Source organism: Rhinatrema bivittatum, chromosome 18 (genome assembly GCF_901001135.1).
Source record: "Rhinatrema bivittatum chromosome 18, aRhiBiv1.1, whole genome shotgun sequence".
Taxonomy (NCBI): Eukaryota; Metazoa; Chordata; class Amphibia; order Gymnophiona; family Rhinatrematidae; genus Rhinatrema; species Rhinatrema bivittatum.
The window spans coordinates 36,820,655-36,843,019 of NC_042632.1; the positions used below are offsets into that span (position 1 = coordinate 36,820,655).

General features: G+C 41.8%; 1 protein-coding gene and 1 long non-coding RNA gene across 6 annotated transcripts in view; one reads left to right on the forward strand and one right to left on the reverse strand.

Moving 5' to 3' along the window:
* The window catches only part of LOC115080019 (proton-coupled amino acid transporter 1-like), a 52,639-nt gene extending 36,016 nt beyond the window's left edge, over window positions 1–16,623 (forward strand). For all 5 annotated transcript variants that reach the window (XM_029584028.1, XM_029584026.1, XM_029584027.1 and 2 more), the window contains one exon: window positions 13,386–16,623. In XM_029584028.1, the coding sequence (XP_029439888.1) occupies window positions 13,386–13,666 (281 nt within the window). In that variant the 3' untranslated portion in view covers window positions 13,667–16,623. The remainder of the gene's footprint in view (window positions 1–13,385) is intronic.
* On the reverse strand, window positions 1,116–20,348 carry LOC115080025. The gene is made up of 3 exons (XR_003853488.1): window positions 20,286–20,348; window positions 18,925–19,044; window positions 1,116–2,032 (listed from the first exon to the last, which is right to left on the reverse strand). It is a non-coding gene; the product is annotated as an uncharacterized LOC115080025 (long non-coding RNA).
* Between the last annotated feature and the right edge of the window lie 2,017 nt (window positions 20,349–22,365).

Sequence of the window (22,365 nt, forward strand, 5' to 3'; positions counted from 1 at the left end):
TGAAATTAATATAGTCAAACTTTTATTAAATCTGGATCACTGAGAACAAAAATGATGCTTAAAATTGTTGATTGACTTTAGTTTTCAAGATATGCTACTGGGTTTGGGAATTGCAGGGGATAGGCGAGTTAAGGAAGGGGAAGGATCTCAAATTAAACACGACTAATATACATCTTTGAATCTATGATTGGGTTTGCGGGGCAAGGAAAAGATGGAACAGAAAGCCTTCCAGTTAGTGGTAACAAATTTTCTCGGAAACAACGAGGGAGATAACTACAAGGAGTTGGTGGAAGACCTCCAAGGCGTACCAAAACCTTGCCTGTAATACGTCATTAAAAGTACATTTTTTGCACTCTCACTTAGACTTTTTTCCCACCAAATCTCAGAGCAGTGAGCAACGAGCATGGCAAGCAATTTTCACCAGGACATTGCAGCGATGGAAAAATGATATCGGGGCAAACAGAGCCCATCAATGGACAGTGATGAGATCTTCCATTTAATGAATGCAAGAGGCAAGCCCAGAAATGCCGAGTAGTCACGGAAAAAGGACTAAACTATGTACATAGTTTTTGTTTTTTGCTTTCATAGTAAATTTTATTTCTAAAATCCTTTTGCTGATTTAATTTTTAAAGTATTACAAAACCAGGACAGATAAAATATTATGCAACCATAAATACACAAAAACACCCAAGTTTACAATTTATGATTAGACATAAAATATAAAAATAAATCATGGAAGCAATAGCCAATCAGCTGAATTGTCATATTTGAACTTAGCACATTAACAACAATAAAAAAAAGGCATATTTTATCATTGAAGCAGACGACTTCTAAAAATTTGCATACCAGCATTATTTATGAGATACTTGTGCACTTGCAAATCAATCAGCCTTGATGCTTTTGATGTAACTGCAACATTGCTCTCCACTTTGAAGGCAGGGGGGGGGGAAAGGAGAATTGGATTCAGACGACAGCCAACACTGGGCCCTGACTTTTATGATCTGGGGCACTGATGTGCAGACAGTGGGGGGGAGGGAGCACAGGACTGCTTCTATTACCAGACCCAAAAGAAAAGCACATTCAAGCACCGTTGTCTGAATTATCAAGAAGGCTGCTCACCATGGAAAAATGTTGCTTGCAGTAATTTTGTTACGGGTTTGCCAGTTGCTTGGTTTTGATTGTAAATATTACCACCCTTAACAGAAGGCATGGGGGTAACCTGCTTGGTACAGCAGTAACCTCCATAAGAAACTTGGATGAACCATTTGGTCTTTTTCTGCCATCATTACCATGTTACAATGAGCAAAATTTATAAAGTTAGCTTCAGTCTTCACCAGCCAGCTTTGCAGCTCCTGATGCTTTCTCATGCAGTCTGGCGAAGGAACGTAATTGCTAAGGTCCAGAGGCCACACAGCACGATAGCAGTTCCTATTTTTCACAGCCAGTTCTTACATTAAAAGCAAGCATTTGAAGTTGGTGCCTTGGAAGAGAGAGCTTGTTTTAGGAGTAACCCCCTCACGAGATAAAGGAGCTTTTATTTTTTTTTGGAAGGCTGAAGGACATGTAGTGTGACTGACTTTGATGCAGAATCCTAGCTGGATGCTTGGTGGCAAACGTCTTCTCCTTTTAACAAGGAAAGAAAAGGCTTCATTCCCAGTCCCAGCTGGGAAGAATGAATGTTTTTGGTTTGTTTTTTTTCTTCTTTTTGAGCCTCGAGCATGCTGTCAGCCATGCCAACTGATCAAATACTCATGCTTCATAAAGAAGACCATTGTCACAGCAGCCTATCCTTCTTTCATGTCTTGCCCTTACTTCTGTCCAAACTCAGCCGTGCCTCTTGTACTGATATTGTTTGGCAATGTACCCACAGGACCTCTTCGTTGAAAGCCATATTATATAGGAGAGCAGTTTAGCTAACCAGTAAGGCTTAACATTGATACAGCGAGTCCATAGGTGAAGTTCATACTTTCCTTTTATTAAAGGGCACTGTGGATCATTTCTACGGGTGAGGCATCGTCATGGTGATCATACCCTGTAGGGGGATAAAGGAGATAGTAACATTTTGCAGGTGAAGGACACCTTCATTTGGATTTTCTGAAGTAACTTCAGAACATATCTGACGATTTTATTCTCTAGCCTAAGTGCCGTTCTCCATATCAACTAGAGATAAAAGATCAAATACCTGCAGTTTACCTAAAAGTAATGCCCTGGTTTGCTTACCTGAAGGTTCATTCCTTTGGGGGGGGATCCAAAGTGCATATGATATTTCTTTCAGTCAAGTTTTGTTCTGCTTTTAGGTGAAGGCATTTTTTTTTTTCAGCTATGCTTTTTTTTTTTCCTTGTCCTTTCATTTATAACACTCAGCTGTCTGCATTGTATAACTGACAAGAATCTCTTTTATTTATAGAAGGATTTTGACATTTGTATTCTGAATGTTCATGGAGGACAAGCAGGGTGATATCATCCGATGGAGCCCGGCTCGAAACTTTTAGCCTGCTCTACTGAGCATGTGCAGCTGGAGCCGCCTCCCAGGGAGGGGCCCCTCAGTCCTGTGCCAGTGCTCGATGGTCAATACTGAACCTAAGCTTGGAACCCTTGCCGATCTCTGGTGAAGGGGGGACTCCAGCTATCCACAGGAGCAAAATCCTGTGGCATTACTGTTTCCTTTTCTTAACAGAAAGGTTCCTGGACTTCTGCTTCAGATTATTCTTACCCTAGACTGGAGTCTGGGGGTTTATTTGAATTACTCACTTTACATGAGCATATGTTTACTGAGAAGAAAGCTAGACTCTTTTGGTTGAGGAGGTAGACCCTCCCTGAGTGAAAGTTCATCGGGGAGTTAGTAAGGTAAGGGGAATTGCCCAGCGTTATTGTTTACAGCTTAGGAGTGGCTTCTCTATCAACCAATATATCTTCTACTGCTTAGGCATCCAGAGGAGGCCATGACATGAGAAGTCTTAGCATGTGGCTCTAGAAAAGGGTCCCAGAACCTGTTCTCTGTTTTGCCAGAAAGCTGTTTAACATGCCATCTCCGTTTTCACATGCTGGTGGGTTAACCAGTGCGATTCCTTTTCACTTGGGTGAACTTTGGTCTTGATCCTGCCATGTGCTAGATGGGTCCTGTTAAAGGACAGCCTTCCATGTGCTTTGTAATGGGTGGGCTTCAGTTGAAGCTCACCACTGAGCCTTCCATGGTGTTGCCCTCTGGTTAGAGGCTCCCTTGTACCTATGCAGACTTTAAGCATAACATCTGACTTGGGAGATGAGATTTTAATTAGTGGTCACTTGGTAGGTGGGGTCTGCCACATACCCTGGTGCCTTTTCCAAGCAAATTGTTTGTATGCACGTCGCTTGTCCCCTGACTAACATCATGCATAATTCTATAAAGGCAATTTGTTTTTCCTCTTTGGATACAAGAAATCCACCTGAAGGGCTCTACAGCCCCAAATAGTCAGGATTCTTCTTCATACCAAAATCCTGCAATGCCTATGGCTAAAAGTCTTATTTCTCTTGGTTGGTGAATTGTGCTTTCTCTTGCCCAGCAGGACCTGGGGCTAATGGGGCATCTCACAGCTCCCTGAGCTGCAGCTTTCACTACGTTTGTTTCGAAGCGGCAAAGTAATATTTTTCACGCATTTACAGCACACCCCTGTTTTTGGCCATCCTGCTTGCCCTCTGAGAAAGAGAAGTTTCTTATCTGTAAAAGTGGTTCTCCTTTGGACATCAGGATGTCAGTTCTCACAAGTCCCTTCCGCTTCCCCTGGGAGTTGGTTTCTCCAAGCTTTATCATGGACTGGGAGGCATGGAGGTGGCTACAGCTGCACATGCTCAGTAGAGCATACTTAAAGCTTCTAAAGTCTTTGAAATCAAAGTTGCTTGCCAGACTCCATCAGATGACATCATCCTTATGTGAGGACTGACATCCAGCTGTCCATCAGAGAACACCTGTTTATAGGTAAGTAAAATACGCAACTTTTGCTTCCTTAAATAGCATCATCAACCTCCTGGGAACATTAATGCATTGGTGTTTGTCACCCAGTCTGAACTAAAACTCAACAAATTTTAATCCCACTCTGAAATTCACATAAAACTGTTTTTCTTAAGCCTTGGGTCTAAAGCTTGACAAATCTCTCACTCATTTTGACCACTGAAACCTTGGTGGCGCAGAGTTGCCAACTGTCAATAAATATGCTGACAGCAAAAAAAAACCCCAAAAATGACATCTCCATAAAATGAAAATCATGCCTTGGGCATTTTTTTTTTGTTAAGGTAGAAGAAATGTCAATATATAAATAGTTTCCTGTCAGTAAAGATGTCCTGAGTGATGGGCCGCTATCTCCAGTGCCGTGGGCTCAGGCTTTGCAAGGCTACACTTCCTGGGGACCACATCTGGCTGCCTAGAAGCTGTGCACAACACGGCAGTGGTAAAACATGTGTTCTTAAAAGTCTGGAACACCAGTTTGGGGTGGGGGGGGGGGGGGAATATTGTTCTGAGTTTGTAACCGTGCTTGGCAGGTAGGGGAGTTGAGGTAAGAGACCTTGCGGTACGCTATCCCAACGCTTGGATAGTGTCAGTGGGAACTGATCCTCACATACCAGGAGAAATTTTAAAATGTTCTTTTAAACTAAGAACAAAGAGCAGAGCAATGACCACACAAGCTGATGCTTTCAAAGTTAATGTATTTTTGACTCAACTTAGTTACTGCCGACTGGAGCAGAATTTATCATTTTGATAACATGGTAGGCAGGAGTGACCCACTTAAGGTTTCTCGTGCTTTTTAAAATGTATGGGTGTGGAATATACACTAATTAGTGCCCTTGGCCGTCGAAGCGGCTTTGTCTGTTTCCAATTAAATGTATAAGATGAAATGTGTAGGTTCAGCGCAGAATGACAGATGTCTACATGAGTCATGCATACGTGTACTCATCAGACAGGTGCTATGGGCAAATAGATTTAACGATTAGTTATTGAGTACAGGGAAAGGTCAGGCCTTCGTGCACTAGTCGGTGGGATGAAGCAATTAAATGGATCATATGAATATTGACAGGACTGATCTTATGATGTCAAAATGAGCCTTGCTTCAGAGCACCAGTGTAAGAATAAAAAAAAAAAAAATACTTTGGAGTACTTCTTATCAATTTTTTATTTTTGCATTTCACTGCCAAATCAGCAGAATTAAAAACCCTTCCAGTTAGCGTGTTTGAAGAGCACAGTTGTCGTCCCCTGGAGGGAGTTGATGAACTGTAGCTGGAAATTTAGCTTGCTGTTTTGTCTGTCTTTTTTTCTTTATGAATGGGGAAACAAAAGGGCACTCCTGATTTGTTTGTTTCTTTGAACTATGGTTATGAAAATGATGGTGAATTTACATTTTGAAGTAGAGCAGAAATTAAGTTGACCCTAGCTTTTAAAATTAAAATAGGATAGCTTATATGTTATCCAACTGTCAAAATATCTATTGAGATTGACCTGCCCACTGTGACTCTCCCGGTTGTGCTGATACTGGACCCAGATCGATGCAGAACTATGAAGCAATATTTTCGGCATCATGATTAGTTGTTTATGGGACACATGATCTGGATATTGCCTGATGTGACTAACATCTGTTATAGAATTCTGTTATAAAGATATCTGTCCCCCCTCTGACGCAGCCAGATGGCGAAACACGGGGTCCGTGTCGGGGGACCTCTTGAACTGTATTACAAACCCAGTGGAGTTGCCGCCATATGAAACTTTAATAAACCTTATTGGTCAAAAATTGATTACCTTTTGGACTTAAAAGTCTTTTCTGCACTTTTTTGTGTGTATTCAATTGCTGAGTGCAGTCTTTGCTCCCATTTGTGTTGTTCTGATGTGACTAACGCAATTCAGCAAAAGTATAAAAGTTTAAGAACTATGAAGATAAAATCAGATTGCAATGCATTGCAAAGGTTATATTTTTCAACATGGAAGTGTCAGGAGTCCTGCTCCTCTCTGGCACAGTGTCCGGCTGCGCCATCTCTTCTGCACCAAGAATTAGTTGCTCCGTCAGTGAAACTAATTCTGGGTTGGTTGATAGTTGGTGACATTTGCACCACTTGATGCAGTGTGGGGGTGGGAGGGGTGGGGGGAAACCAAGCCAGGTCATGGGACTCGACATTCTTTCAAGCTTAGATGGAGACCGCACCAGTTCTGCCAAAGAGCTTCTTGTCCTGCTGTAGAGGGTTGAAAGATGGCGGGTTTTTGCCTTGTATCTCACTACTCCTGTTCAAAGTACAAACTGGTTCTGTTCACTGACAGGTACTGGAGGGGGCTTGGAGGGAAATACCCTAACTTAGTTTTTGGGTACTTGCCAGGTTCTTATGGCCTGGATTGGCCACTGTTGGAAACAGGATGCTGGGCTTGATGGACCCTTGGTCTGACCCAGTATGGCATTTTCTTATGTTCTTATGTTCCCCTTCATTTTTATTATATTGAGGCAAGAGAACTAAGAAAGAGGGCATCAGTCGGGAGCTAAAACGTAACTTTCTATGGATGCCTTCTTGGCTCCCCCGAAGCACGTTCTTGATGCATTGCACAGGGAATGATGAAAGTGAAAAATGCTTGCAAAAGTGACTTTTGATAACTGTTAAACCTTTTAATTAAAACTTACGGGCACAATTTGAACCTGCCCAGAGAGGTTTGCAGGTCTGCCTGGACCTCCTGGCAGGGGAATACTACTATACTTAATCCTGCCCTGTGAGAAAGGGCACCTAATTCTACTCGCACTAGGAGAAGGGGTGGGGGTAATTTTCAAACACCTGTCTATGGGATAACATCTTTTGAAAGCTGCTTTCACAATCTAATTATATTTCTTATAAATTACCATTTAAAAAAATTGCATGCTCTGAAATAAAAATTCTTTCATAGCTCTGGTAGAATGTCCCGTTTCACTCGCATATGCCATTGTGGTTCAAGCAACAGCAAGAGTTAGAAACTGAAGTGAAAGAATTGCAAGTCTTTTTGCTGCAGTACCAGTGCTTGCAAAGAAGTGTCAGCTAGTTTAATTTTTCCAAACTTCACAGTTCACCCTTTGGGTTTGTGAAACCAACCACTCAGCAAATTAGACTCAATGTAATGTATGTTTGACACTCCAGACATCAGTTCTTCTCTTTTAAGCATCCATTATTTTTCAGAGATGAGACGCCCCTCCTACTCTTTCCAATGTCATCAGGACTCTTCCACTGTACAGCAGCCCTTCTAGGGGCATTGGAGGGAAAGGCATCAAGCAAAGACTTTGTAGCAGACACAGTCCATGCCAGGTGGTTGACGGAACTCAGACCTGACTCCCTGCCTCTACTAGTTGGGGGGAGAGTCAAATCCTTCCTTCCAGAGTGATAGAAAAATCACCAAGGGCAAAAAGACTGGGGAGTATGGCTACCACTTACATTTTTTTTGCCTCCCTCCAACTCAGCATTTTTCGGCTTTCAATCCAGACCGACCGCAATCTGCCCAGCTACAGCTGGAAGTGGTGTCCTTGGGCAGAAGGTGATCGGGTTGGTGCCTTTCCAGGAGCGTGGTCAGGAATTCTACACCTGTTTATTTCTTGATTCCTAAGAAAAGAGTAGGATTGAGTACCATTTTGGATTTGCAAAGCCTGAACAAGCTGCTGATCCAAGAGAAATTCAAGATGACCTTCTCCCCACACCTCCCCCTTTCATTCAGCCAAAGGATTTGATGTGTGCTCTTGGTCTCAAGAATATATAAGCACACATCTTCCTTCAGTCATCTCACAGAAAGGTTCCTCAAGATTTGTGGTGAAGGACATCGTCATCGAAGCTGTGCTGCTATCTCCGCTAAGCACTTCCTGAACACTCCGACGGGGAGTACTTTGTACTGATAATGTACGTCCTTCACGACTAGTCATTTATGTTTTTCTTCACCAGAGTGAACTCTAGATTTTAGATCTTACTAAAGACTTGATATCATTAATGTTGTTTGTGGGGTTTTTTTTCCCCCCATTGACTCGGAATGGGTCAAAAAAGCCTTAGGAAACTAGGCACATATTGGTCTTATACCAGCCAAGTTTATCTATTTTGATATTTTTAACTTATTTTTCCTCTTATTCTGATTACAATGGATGCCATTGTATCTGAAATTTATGAGCTATCTGGCAAAGAAAGTAGCACTACTGTTCTGTACTGTCAGTCGTCTGCTTCCTCCCTGCTATCAGGGAACCTGCCGAGATGAATTACAAAGAAGCCGAAGTCACTCCATGAGATCAGCGTGTTAGCAGAATTTATGTTCAACAAGTAACAGGCAGTGAACAAAATTTCCATTAAACAAGGAAGACTATAATTGCTAAATGTGCTATAAATCCTGTCGATAAGAGTCTAGCTTCCATTGAATATAGTGTAGAATGTTAGCATCATTTGGTGTTAGTCAATAAGAAAAATCAGAGCTAGGCTGCACACACAGTAACACTTAGAAAAATAATTGAATTACAGTAGTAATTGAGAATTGCGACAAAGGCTGTTGTAAAACCTTCCTATTGTTTTTCTTGTCTGCTCGCACACCTCTTGCAGGTGTTCAGTTCTCACATCTGGTTGAGAGCAAGACTGTAATGAAAGTGCTGCTGTTTACAATGAAGACAGTTTTCAGGGCAAAAGGTGGATAATTTGAATACCTGTAGGATACTTTTTATTCTGGTGGAGGACAAGGAGAAGCAAAGGTTTATTACATTCTGGATTTGGAAAAAAGAAAATAGGGTTGGGGAATAACTCAAGAGCAAGATACAAAGCCACTCATCCCTGGCGAATCTTCAAAGTCTTGTATCTAGTGAGTTTGATTTTGAGCCAGTTGAGTAGCTGGCCAGATCTTATTGAAAAGTTACCTCTTTGTATTTCTGTGCGGGAGCTGGACACTGCATTTCCCTCAATTACTCCCACTGTGTGTTTGGAGGAGCCGGCCACCTCAGTTGTCTCCCCTCCTTTCTCTATGTGCTGCAGTAGCCAGCTGGTGCAGCATCTGGCCCTTTCCTTCTACAGAATGTGCTGCAGGAAGAGGCCATCTTGGTTCTCTCTCCCTCCTGCTATGTGCTACAGTTCTTGCCTCCACTGCTACCGGAGCTGGTTATGTCAATTACATCCTTCCCTCCCATGGCTTTTGAAGGATTGTTTCGGCTAGGATGGCAATAAGTCTGTTTGTTGTGGAGAGTGAATGATCAAAGACAGATTTAGCAGTGGGATTGGTTTTGGGAGCATAGTAATTAGTGAGTCACAGATTTCTTTTTATTATGGACACCGAGTAATTAAAAAGCATAGACTTGAAAGTTTGCTCAATATCTGAGAAAATACTCACGTTTTTCATAGCTGGTATTGCAGACAGTTGCAGCACAACCAGTTCTTTGTGATTTATTTTTAGTGTGTGTGTGTGTTAGTTTTCTTTTCTTTTTTTTTTGCACAAAACGTGTCTTAATAGTGGGAAGCAGTGAGAGTGAATTGGCAGGGATGGTGGCTGTGGTTCAATATCTTTGACGCCTGCGCTTTACGTGGTGGGAAGAAGCGGGGTGGCTACAATCTGTGGCACCTGTGGGCCACGTTGGTGAGGTTGGGAGTGCCGCGCTCTTTGGTCCCCTAGAACCACACGAGAAGGGATGTTGCTGCCGGAAGAGTCAGATTATGGTGTCTTTTCTGATTTAAACCGATAGATCCAATTTTCATGTCAGGGGAGTGGAATTTATCAGTTTAAACTGAAAACCAGGTGCCCTACCTATAGATCTTTGAAATACCTCAGAAAGGCATATCTGACTGTTCAATAACCCATAGCTTTAGCAATGCCGTATGACTTTACTATCCTGCAATCACAATGTAATAAGAACTAGTGGTCAGAACAAATAGCAAGCATTCTGTCTTCAACAGTGGCTAACCCAGGTCCTCTGTTGCCTTGCTGCTCACTCCAGGAATCGGTGGTGGTTTTCCTACAATGCACCTGACCAATAATTGTTTATGGATTTTTCCTCCAGGAACTTGTCCAAACTGTTTTTTAAATTCAGCTATGTTAGATAGCTTATTTATATCTTCCGGCAACAAACTCCACAGCTTGATTGTGTATGGAGTGAAAAAACAATTTTTCTAATTTGTTGTAGTCTCGCTTAGTCCTAGTACTGTTTGACAGAGAAGATAATTGTTCCCTATTTATCCGTTCCATCATGATTTTATAAACCTTTGTTTCTTCTCCAAGACAAAAAGCCCCGACTGCTTAGCTTTTCTTATTAAGGGAGCTGTTCCATCCTCTTTAACATTTTTGTTACCCTTTTCTTTATCTTTTCCAAGTCTTTGAGGTGGGGTGACCAGAATTTCACACAGTAGTCAAGGTGTAGCCAAACTGTTGACCTATACATAGGCATTATGTTTTATTTTTCATTCCTTTCCAAATAATTCCTTGCATTCTGTTTGCTTTATTTGACCGCTGTTGCACACTGAGCTGACTATTTTAATGTATTGTCCACAGTGATGCCAAGATCCTTTTCCAGAATACTCCAAGATCACGCACTTGAGTCATAATAGAATTAGATGTCTACCAAAGTCAAATACAGGTTTTTGACTTTGTCTACCAAATGTCTACCAGATGTAGACATTTGATAGACCAGATGTAGATATTTTGTCTACCAGATGTCTACCAAAGTCAAATACAGGTTTTTGACTTTTTTTTCAGCCCTTGCTGAAACAAAAAATTACCAAGCATGTAGATAACCATGGCTTCATGAGGAAAAGCCTGTATAAATTTAGCAAAGAAAGATTGTGCCTTAGTATCCTATTTTTTGAAGGTGTGAATAAGCTTAGGGATGAAGGTGAGCCAACTGATGTACTGAATCTGGATTTTCAGAAGGCATCCGATAAAGTATCTCGTGAGAAACTTCTCAGAAAACTAAAATGTCATTGGATAAGAGATGTCTTACTGTGACTAGTTAACTGGTTAAAAGAAAGCAAAGAGTAGGATTAAATGGTCAAGTTTTCCCAATGGAGAAAAGTAAATAGAGTGCTCTAGAGATCTGTACTGGGACCAGTGTCATTTAACATACTCATGAAACAGCAGGGGAAGGGAGTAATGAGTGACGTGATCAAATTATAGATGAATTACACTGTAAAGAACTCCAGAAGAACCTTGCAAGACTGGGGAACAGGGCATCAAAATAGCAGATGGAATTTAATTCGGACAAGCACCAAATAATTCACACAGGGAAAAAGAGTCCTAGCAATGGCAGGTACACAAGCTCGGGTTCTGCATTAGGTGTGATCACCCGAGAAAAGGATCGTGGTGTCATTGTGAATGAAAAATTGAAATCCTCACCTCAATGTGTGGTTAAAAAAAGCAACCATACTGTTAGTAATTTTTCGGAAAGGAATGGCAAATAACACTGAATATCATACTGTCTCTGTATAGATATACAGTGCAGTTGTATCTCGAGCATTGTGTGCAGTTCCCCTATCAAGAAAGATATATAATGGATTTAGAAAAGGCACAGAGAAGGGCAACAAAAATGATTAAGGTGTTGGAAAAAAGTTAAATAGGTTAAGGGCTCTTCAGCTTGGAGGGGGGAGATATATGACAAGTCTACAAAATCATGTGTGGGGTGGAACAGGTAAATATGCAACAGCTGTTTACCCTTTCAGATAGCAGTAGGACTAGGAGCACTCCTTGAAGTTAGCAGCAGGTTTAAAACAAATTGGAAAAGTATTTTTTCCACTGCATGCACAATCAAGCTATGGAGTTTGATGCTGGAAGATATGGTCAAGGCAAGTAGCATCACTGGGTTTAAAAAGGGTTTGCACAAGTCCCTGGAAGAAAAGTCAATAAATACGGTAGTTATTAACCAGGTGACTCAGGAGAGCCACCGTTCATCATGGGGAGTGAGCAGTAAGAAATTCAGATCTGCTTTTTGGGATTGGCCATTGTTCGAGACAGGATGCTGGGCTTGATGGACCAGCATCCTGGTCCATCCATAGGTAGCCATCCTACCTATGAAAAGGTAACACCGCAAATATTACACCAGGCCCTAAAATACCAATAAACCTCCGAAGAAGCCAGGCTGCTGTAGATCCTTACATAGAAACAACATGCTAGCAGAATACTTCACCTTGGTCACACATGCAAAGCACAAATAGACCTTCAACAAATACAGAATAAAGAAACTATAAAGTATATATTCAAATGTACAGACAAAAACAACTGGAAACCACAACAAGCCAGACTCTGTATAAAGTACAACAATGCAATAACAGAAACATCACCATTCCTCATAAAAATCAAATAATAAAATCAAGAAATATAAAACAATCATAATAGAAAAACCATCCCAATAAAAAGAATAAATATTTCAAATCTGCTGATGAATAGAACATACAATAATTAAAAACTTGTATACAATTTTTTTTAAATGTCTCAAATGCCAATAAAGTATTTCAAAACAGCAAACATCAAATAATTAAAACTAATAAGGATAAAAAAAAGTTCCTTGCTCTCTGTACCTGGGAACTATTGATTTTCTTGCAGATTAATGGAGGGGCACCCAAACCTTTTCCTCTTTCTGTCATATACACACTCTAACACATACATGTTCATTCTTTCACATGTATGCTTACTCACACCCTCCTCTCATACACGCTCTCTCACACATGCTCACTCATCTGACACACACGCACACACACACACACTCTCTCTCTCTCTCATGCATGTTTTACATTCAGTCCCAGTCTCTTCCTTTCTCCTTTGGCTGTGGTTGGGATGGTCTCCACTGGCAGCCCTAGCCCTGGGTCTTCTCTTCTCTTTAGTTGTCAGCGGGATGGGCTCCCCCAGCAACTAAGGGGCCTCTTCCTAGTCTTCCGTCGCTGCCCTTTGCAAGTGCCTGGCTTGTTCAGTGGATCATCCCGGCCATGCTTGGAATCCCTGCTACTCATCTTTCACACTGTGAGGTCCATATTCAAAGTGGTTTGTCCAGGGAGCTTTCCAGATATCTGACAAAAACCTATGATTGAACATTTCCCCCTTTAAGTGGCTAAATTTTACTGTTAAAAAAAAAACAAAACAGGAGGGTGTGGGCTTCATTTTATCCAGGTAGCACCGATAATGACTGCCACTTGGCTAAACGTATGCCGGTAAGTCTGGTAATTTTAGGCGAGTAGATTCAGCGGCAGACTTAGCTGGGTAAGTTCTGCGGAATTTCTCACCTAAAGTTACCTAGATAAATTCCCACAACCCGCACTGCTGAATATAGACCTCCATGTGTGCTGATTCTGGTTGTGAGAGGATTTACATCTATTATGGACTAACTTTGTTAATCGAGGTTAGTAGTCAGCAATTTGTATTTTTCTATAATTAGCTAATGCGAGTTTCTGTTTTTTGTTTGTTTGTTTTTTCCCCATCCCAGGTGTTCTGGCCATTCTTATCCCCCGTTTGGACATTGTGATCTCATTGGTGGGTTCTGTGAGTAGCAGCGCCTTGGCACTCATCATTCCACCCCTTCTGGAGATTGCTACGTACTACTCGGAGGGCATTAGCCGTTGGGTCATCTTTAAGAACATCCTGATCAGTTTGGTTGGCTTTCTGGGATTTGTGGTGGGGACTTACGTGTCCCTGTGGGAGCTAGCCACATCTCATCCCACCCCAAGTGTCAACTTCAGCAGTGCCTCTCTACCTTCAGTGCAATGATTCTGAACTCCAGGACCATCCACAGTAGCAAACTAGAACTGGCTATCATTTTCCATGACAATTCTTTTGCTGGTATTTTTTTTTTTTTTAAATTATTGTTTGAGATTTTCAATGTATAGGAAGATGGACATGACCCAATGAAGAAAAGAAAAATTAACCAGAAAAAAAACAAAACAAATGATAAAAAAAATTATACTAATTGATCATTGAATATGAATGAAAGTGAAGACATAATAATGTCTATTGTTCTAGGAGATAGACCACTCACTAAAATGTTAAGTATACATCAGAGGAAATTAAATATCCCTAACATTGAATTATTCTAAATTGAGGTGCGAGAGAACTTCTAGAGCAGATCTTTATATGATAGTCTAAATGGTGTTTTTGACGGTTCCGTGCAGCTTTCAAGTCGCACGTGTTAATTGTGATTAATGCTGTTATTTTTTTGAACCTGTATATTTTTCCAATAATTTTTTTTTTAAATGATTGAGAAACTGGGATATGAATTAGGATACTCAGCAAATAGGATCCATTTAGAGCAAGGACATTTTGATGTAATATTGATTGATATGAGTTATACTAATGCTCATAAGCCTTGAATATGAGCTATCGGTACTGCCAGTGCCAGCTAATGAAGTCTACTCATAGCTCGGGCTGTCCGAGATCCTGGTTCAAGTCAACAGTATCCGATTCACGATAATGGTAGCCACCGGTGTTGCTTAAAATGTTGTAATTTTAGGTGCCTAGAATAGTAGATATTGGTACAGTTTCAAAAGTGAATTATAAAGTGAGCTTGTATCTGTTGTTTATTCATGGTCAAGCACTTGCAAAGAGAGCAGCCAAGTAATGAACAGATTGGTGCTACCATCACTCTTTCAAAGAGGAAATTCTCCTATTTAATTTTTATAAAGCTGCTTATGGAGTCGAAACTGCATCATTCAGGACATTCAGTTTTGGGGAAACTTGGAAAAACTATCATGTAGATTGTATCAAAGTCTGTTGGGCTTTGCTCATCGTTAGTTCTTCACAGCACCATTTTTGTTGCTATTTCATATCAAGTTTATTGCATATGTGGTAATGCACTTTTGTTGAACCTTTTCTATGTCCTTTAAAGCAGCCTCACCTGCTCTGTCCCCCCAAAAAACCCTCTCGTCTGATTTTGAATATCTTGTAGAATGGCACTGCCCACTTCCAGAGGAAAGACAGATGCCCAGGCCCAGCTCCTGTGGGCCAATGGTGTTGAAACATTGACAGGATGCAGTAATAAGGAAATGGGCATGAAGAATCAGGTTGCACTAGATGGGATTCTCCAGCTAGCGCAGGAAGAGCAGAAGATTGCAGGTTCAAATTCCAAGATTTCCATTTGGAAAGACAGGTTTTAGCACTCTGTACAGAAAGTATGGAACGTTCACAGTTCTACAGTGTAGGATATGCAGTAGTATAAACTTGGAGGAATACACAATACAGTTTATAATATAATACTCTATTGTGGATAGCAAGGCATGGTTTGCTAGAACTGCTTTACTGAAGTAGAGGATACAAAAAGAACGAAGTCGCCAAAAGAGCAGAATGTACCAGCGTTTCTAAAGCAAGCCAGTCATGTCTAAAATCCAGTGGCAAGCCCTGCTTGATGTTTTTAGTAGTAACAGGATGGCCTTCCCTTCACTTTCACTGCTTACGTGCTCATGGATTTAAATCGTTTTTTTTCCCAGCACTCTTCTGGAGAGAGCCGGTTGGGTTTTCAGGATTGCCCCAATGAATATGCTTGAGATAGATTTACATACACTGGGCCTCCCATGCATGCAAATCTTTCTCATGCATATACATTACAGGTATCCTGAAAACAAGACCAGTTATTTTGCCCCCAGGAGAGGGCTGGGAAACACTCGTGCAAATCTCTCTCTCTCCCTTCTTTCCTCATAATGCACACATACACTCGCTCGGCTCGATTCTAGGAAAGCTGCATGAAGGCAGAAAGAGATGAGCAGAGGTTAAGGAAATCCAAGCGATCAGGAGTGTGTGTTTGTTTTCTAATGATATAAAAAGCACAATGAAAAACCTCATTTTGTTAGAAAATAAAAAGGAAAACCCTGTATCCCTGGTCATGTTATACCCTTGGTTTGTGCTAGCCAGTTGTACACCATAAAACATCCTAACGCTTTTCTCTCAGGCAGGCTGAAAATGAGACTTTGAACTTTTCTGTCCTAAGTTTAACAGATACCATTCGGTTGCTTTAATAAGATATTTGTTTCTGTAGGGTGATATTCTCCTACACACTAGGGAGTGAATTTTCAAAGGCTTTGCACCTAAAAATAGCATATACATGCATAAATAGCATGTACACTTGCACACGCTAATTTTTAAACATTGAGTGTACGTATTTTTGATTTTGCGTGTATATTTTCCCAGAGGGTAAAATTAGGGGCGTGGTTAAGAAGTTTTCACGGAAGATGCTATTTTGTAAGAGGTTATATATATATATATATATATATATATATATATATATATATATATATATATATATAATATTTTTGAATTTGTTCGTACACATTTACGCCTGCTCCTTGATTGACACAAGTGAAAGGCTTGTCTATTAACTGCAGTTTTTGGGCGGGAGGTCTGGATGAAACGGTGGGAGTATACGCACATATGTTTTTAAAAAGGGCAGAGAAAGTATGCGTTTTCATGCATGGGAAATATTCGCTCATACTGAAACATACGCATGTACTTTCGGAGTAGAAATATTCAGTCTTTTATAAACTGTGCAGCTTCTACCACATGGTTTATAAAATACTAGCATTAATCTCCGTGCATACACTTAAGCACAAAAATTCTGTATCGCAGATAGATTTATTTATTTATTTATGTGTTGGCAATACTTATAGTTGGCCATTTTACCAGAGTGTTCATTTGAGTTTGGCTCTCTATATGAGCATGTAATTAAACTCCAGAGTATATCCTGTTGTTTTTATTGTTGAAACCTCTCAAACTGCCTTTCCTGCATGTGTTCATGAAGTTCATATTACATTTGTATGCACACTGTTAGCAAAGATGACTAAAGTTTATAGCAGGTTGTTGCAATATATTGAGTAGAATAGCTGCATTGCATATAAGAACATACTGGGTCAGACCAAGAGTCCATTAAAACCGTGATCCTGTGGCCAATCCAGATCTCAAGTATCTGGCAGGATCCCAAGGGGTAAATGGATTCTAAATTGCTTATCCCAAGAATAAGCAGTGGATATCTGCATCTCCACCTTAATAATGGTTTATGGTTTCTTCCAGGAACTTGCCCAAACCATTTTTAAACACAGCTGCACTAATAGCTTTCACCACATCCTCTGGCAACGATTTCCAGAGCTTAATTATGTGTTGAGTAAAATAAAATATTAATTTTAAATGTATTACCTAATAACTTCATTGTGTGTCCCCTAATCTTTGTACTTTTTGAAAGAGTAAACAACTGAATCCTTTCCACTCATTATTTTATAGACCTCTATCATATCTCCTCTCAGCCGTCTCATCTCCAAACTGAAGAATCCTAACCTCTTTAGGCTTCGTTCATAGGGAAGCATCCGCCCCCCCTTTATCATTTTGGTTGCCCTTCTCTGTACCTTTTCTAATTCTGCTTTATCTTTCTTGAGATGTTGTGACCAGAACTACACACAATACTCAAGTTGAGGTCGCACCATGGAGCGATACAGAGGCATTATGATATTCTCTGTTTTATTCTTCATTCTTTTCCTAATAATCCCTAGCATTCTGTTTGCTTTCTTGGCTGCTGCTGCTGCTGCACGCTGAGCAGAGGATTTCAATGTATTATCAATGATGACACCTAGATCCTTTTCCTGAGTGGTGGAACCTTGCATTTTATAGTTATAATTTGGGTTATTCTTCCCTAAGTGCATCACTTTGCACTTGTCTACATTAAATTTCATTTTCCATTTGCTTACCCAGTCTCCCAGTTTTTAAAGGTCTTCTTGCAATTTCTCACAATCCTCTTGTGATTTAATAGCATTGAATAATTTTCTGTCATCGGCAAATTTGATCACCTCACTACTTGTTCCCCTTTCCAGGTCATTTATAAATATATTAAAAATTGGTGTTCCCAGAACAGATCCCTGGGACCCTCCACTATTCACCTTTCTCCATTGGAAAAATTTACCATTTCCTAGCGTGTAGCAGAAGGACTCAGGACCAATGGGTATAGTGTACTCCTGCTAGCAGTTGGAGACGGATCAGATTTCAATCTGACGTCAGCCCTTAGTACATATACCCCTGCAGGAAGTGCAGCTCCTCAGTATTTTCCGCCTCCATAGCAGTTAGGGACTATCTGCACGCTCTCAAGCGTTAGATCAAATTTAAAGAAGAAAATCCAAAATTGAAAGAAGAAAACCTACCAAATTTACCATTTGGCCCTACTCTCTGTTTTCTATCTTTTAACCAGTTGGCAAGCCACAGCAGGACATTGTCCCATATCCCATGACATTTTAATTTCCTAAGAAGTCTTTTGTGATGGACTTTCTCAAATGCTTTCTGGAAATCCAGGTACACTATATCAATAGGCTCACCTTTATCCACATATTTATTTACACCCTCAAAAAAATGTAGCAGATTTGTGAGGCAAGGCTTCCCTCGGCTAAATCCATGTTGGCTTTATTCCATTAAACCGTGCCTTTCTATATGTTCAGTGTTTTGTTCTTTATAATAGACTTAGTTTTTGGCTACTTGCCAGGTTCTTGTGGCCTGGTTTGGCCTCTGTTGGAAACAGGATGCTGGGCTTGATGGACCCTTGGTCTGACCCAGCATGGCATGTTCTTATGTTCTACCATTTTGCCTAGCACAGATGTCAGACTCGCTGGTCTGTAGTTTACTCTTAAACATCATCTGAGAGTCTTGTTGAGTTGTGCTTTATAGTACTTATAGCAAAAGTTAGCTGAGAAGTGTGTCTCTTTAATTGCTTAAGCTGATGAGTTTTCTGGAGAGTATTTAGAGCAAGAATGGTTTTCTCAGGGCTTTAGGGAAACCCCCAAATGAACAACATCTGTGTAAAAGTAGTTCTGACTTGAGTCTAGGACCATTGCGCTTCAGAATCCGTTCCCAGCCCTGTTTTATTCTCCATTCTTTTCCTAGTAATTTCTAATATTCAGTTTTTCTTTTTTGATCTCCCCTGTTCATTGAGTTGAAGATGTCAAAGTATTGTCCACTATGACACCCGGGTCGTTTTCCTAGGTGGTAAACCCAATATGGAAACTAACCTGGATGATCAGAGAAACCAATGGAACAGCAAAGGAACTCAAATCAACACTCTCACGACTCGATCACACAAAGAAATCCATAAGGAGAGTAATCTTGTGGGCCATAAACAACAACAGATTCTGAAAAAAAAACAAAACACAACTCCAGTAAACAACTGTAGCTGGTTATACCTAAGCTTTAGATTAGATGTTTTTTTTAAACATAAAGCTGTAGATTTAATTTTTGAACTGCATTAAACTTTTTTTGTTTGTGTGGTAGGGAAGGGGGAGCACACAGCCAGTTGGGTTTTCAGGATTCCCACCATGAATATGCATGAGATAAATTTGCATATACGGAGTCTCCATGGTATGCAAACCTATCTCATGCCTATTCATGGTGGGTATCCTGAAAACCCGACTGGCTGTGAGGACGCCGGGGCAGGTTTGGGAAGCCTTGTTCTGTGACTATGGTAGCCTGCTACAGACAGTTTTTTTGAACATTTGTTTAGCTAGTGTTTTATAATGACCAACTCAGTTTTTCTGCTAATAGATTGATTACTTGATTTTGAGCTAGTATGTTGAGCTGCATTTTTTTTTTCCTATTATAGCTTTAGTGTTTTCTTGATATTTTTCAATCAGTGTTTGACCCTAGGTACTGCTTTTGGTTTCTTCCACTGCTGACCATACCGTGGCAAATTTGTCAATAGCTGCTTGACTTTAAAAAGAACAAAACAGAAAACAGTGTCACGTAATCACTGTGGGATGCACAGAAGTACTGATGCAGCTCATGAATTTGAAATGCCAGCTGGCAGAGTGGTGGTACTGTGCAGTAAAACGTGAGACCCGGGTTCAGGAGAGGCTGTGGATCTTCTCAGATAAGCATAGCGCAAAAGCAATAGCATTTCAGTGGTGAAGGAAGTGCTGTGCATCCATGCCAAATGCTTCCTGCCAGGTAACAAAAGAGCGTGTCAGGCTATTGCTAAGATGACACTGCTGTGTCAGTAGCCTTGGCTTAAACATTCAAGTTTAATAGAGAGAATGCAAGAGTGAAGAACGTAATTGATCTGATCTGGTGATGTCCTATAATTAGAATCGTGGCTCAGCCTTGTATCTACAAAATGACTTGAACTATACAAAATTGAGTTCTGCTACCCTTTGTATGGTTGATGCATGGCTGATTAACCCACAAAATATACCACTTAAAATCAAGTAGCAAGGCTGAGCTGTATGGTTCTGCCCTCATGAAGGAGAATGGTGTATGCAAGTATATTGCAGTTTGTTTCCTTGTGCTGCTCTTTCCAAAGTTTACAGTACAATTTTAGTGAAACTAAAACAGAATTTTTGCACTCTGTTTTGTTTGGTTTTCTACCTCCTTGGCTTACCGTGGAGAGAGAGAGAGAGTTGTTAGGTAGTTAGGGCAGCGGTTCTCAACCGGTGCGTCGCGTGGCTCCCGGTCCCTCCCGCTGCTCGTTCTTCCCCGCTGCCGTTGCCGCCGGGCTATCAGCACGTTCAAGCCCAGCGGGAACGGCAGCGGTGCAAAAAAAAAAAAAAAGCTGTGGCATCCGCGGCTGCCCTTTTCTTTTCCCCCCCCCCCCCCCGGACCCGGAACAGGAAGTGGTGCGCGGGAAGAAGAAAGGCCGTGCCGCAAGAGAACCCACGCCTCGCGCGCCATCACGGCGCACGTGGGGAAGCGCTGCTGCGGCCGTATGGCCAACCGGTCTTCCTGTTCAGGGGGGGGGGGAGTGAAGCGCCGCGTGCAGCTTCCGCTTCCTCCCCCCAATGCAGGAAGATCAGCTGCCTCTCCTGCTGCCACCCGTTCTCCTGCTATCTTCGGGCGTCCGATCTTCCTGCTTGGGGGGGAGGGAGGGAGGAAGCGGACGTTGTGCGCTGCGCTTCCGCTACCCCCCCCCCCCCCCCCGACAGGAAGTTCGGACGCCCGAAGATAGCAGGAGAACGGGTGGCAGCAGGAGAGGCAGCTGATCTTCCTGCTCTGGGGGAGAAAGCGGAAGGGAAAGGAGAGAGCAGCATGAGCCTCCCGCGATCGATGGAATTCTTCCTTCTTGGCCTGCGGGGGCTGGAGGAGCAGCTACCGTTTGTGCTGGGGGGGGGGGGGGGGGGAGAGGAAGTGAGTGACAGAAAGAGAGAGAAGCAGCCAGCCTGTGTGTAAGTGAGAGAATGTGTGTGATTGAGAGTGTGTGTGTGATTGAGAGAAACTGGGTCAGAGAGCTGATGTATGTGTATATGTGAGAGACAATGAAAGTGACTGCTCAAGGAGATGACTGATGTGTATGTGAGAGTGTGAGACAGTCAGGGATGTGTGTGTGTGTGTGAGAGAGAGAGAGAGAAAAAGCATGGAAGTGAGAAATCTGGGTATGTGAGAAAGCATGGGAGTAAGAAGCCTGGTGTTGTGGGGGTGTATGTGAAAGAAAGCATGGGAGTGAGAAGCCTGATTATGTGAGAGAGAGCATGGGAGTGGGAAGCCTGTGTGTGTGCATGTATATGAGAGAGACTGGTTGGTAAGGTGACGGTGTGACTGGTGTGTATGTGAATGTGAGAGAGAGAATGTGATTCAGGGAATGAGAAGCCTGTGCACGTGGAGAGTGAGCATGGAAATGAGAGAGAGACTGGGTGTGTGTGTGTGTAACAGAGAAAGTGATTATGGGAATGAGAAGCTTGTGCATGTGAAGAGAGTGAGCATGGGAGTGAGAACCTGGGTGTGTGTGAGACACAGCATGGGAGGGAGAAGCCTGTGTATGTAAGACAGAACATGGAAGTGGGAAGCCTGTGTGTCTGTGTATGCATGAGAGAGATCAGGTGACGGGTGTGTGTGAGAGAGAGAGAGAGAGAGAAAGTGATTATGGGAATGAGAAGCCTGTGCAGGTGAAGAGTGGGCATGGGAGTGAGAAACCTGTGTGTGTGTGTGAGACACAGCATGGGAGTGAGAAGCCTGTATATCTGAAAGAGAACATGAGAGTGGGAAGCCTATGTGTGTGTGTATATGCATGAGAGAGATCAGGTGACTGGTGTGTGTTTGCGTGTATGTGAGAGAGAGAAAGAAAGTGATTATGGGAATAAGAAGCCTGTACATGTGAAGAGTGAGCATGGGAGTGAGAAAGCTGGGAGTGTGTGAGATACAGCATGGGAGTGAGAAGCCTGTATATCTGAAAGAGAACATGGGAGTGGGAAGCCTGTGTGTGTATGCATGAGAGAGATCAGGTGACTGGTGTGTGTGTATGTGGGAGAGAAAGAAAGTGATTATGGGAATGAGAAGCCTGTGCATGTGGAGAGAACAAGCATGGGAGTGAGAGACTGGTGAGTGTATGTGAGAAAGAGAAAGTGATTATGAGAGTGAGAAGCCCATATATGTAAGTGGAACACGGGAGTGGGAAGCCTGTGTGTGTGTGTGTATGGCATGAGAGAAACTGTTCAGGAAGGTGACTGGTGTGTTTGTCAAAGACTGGG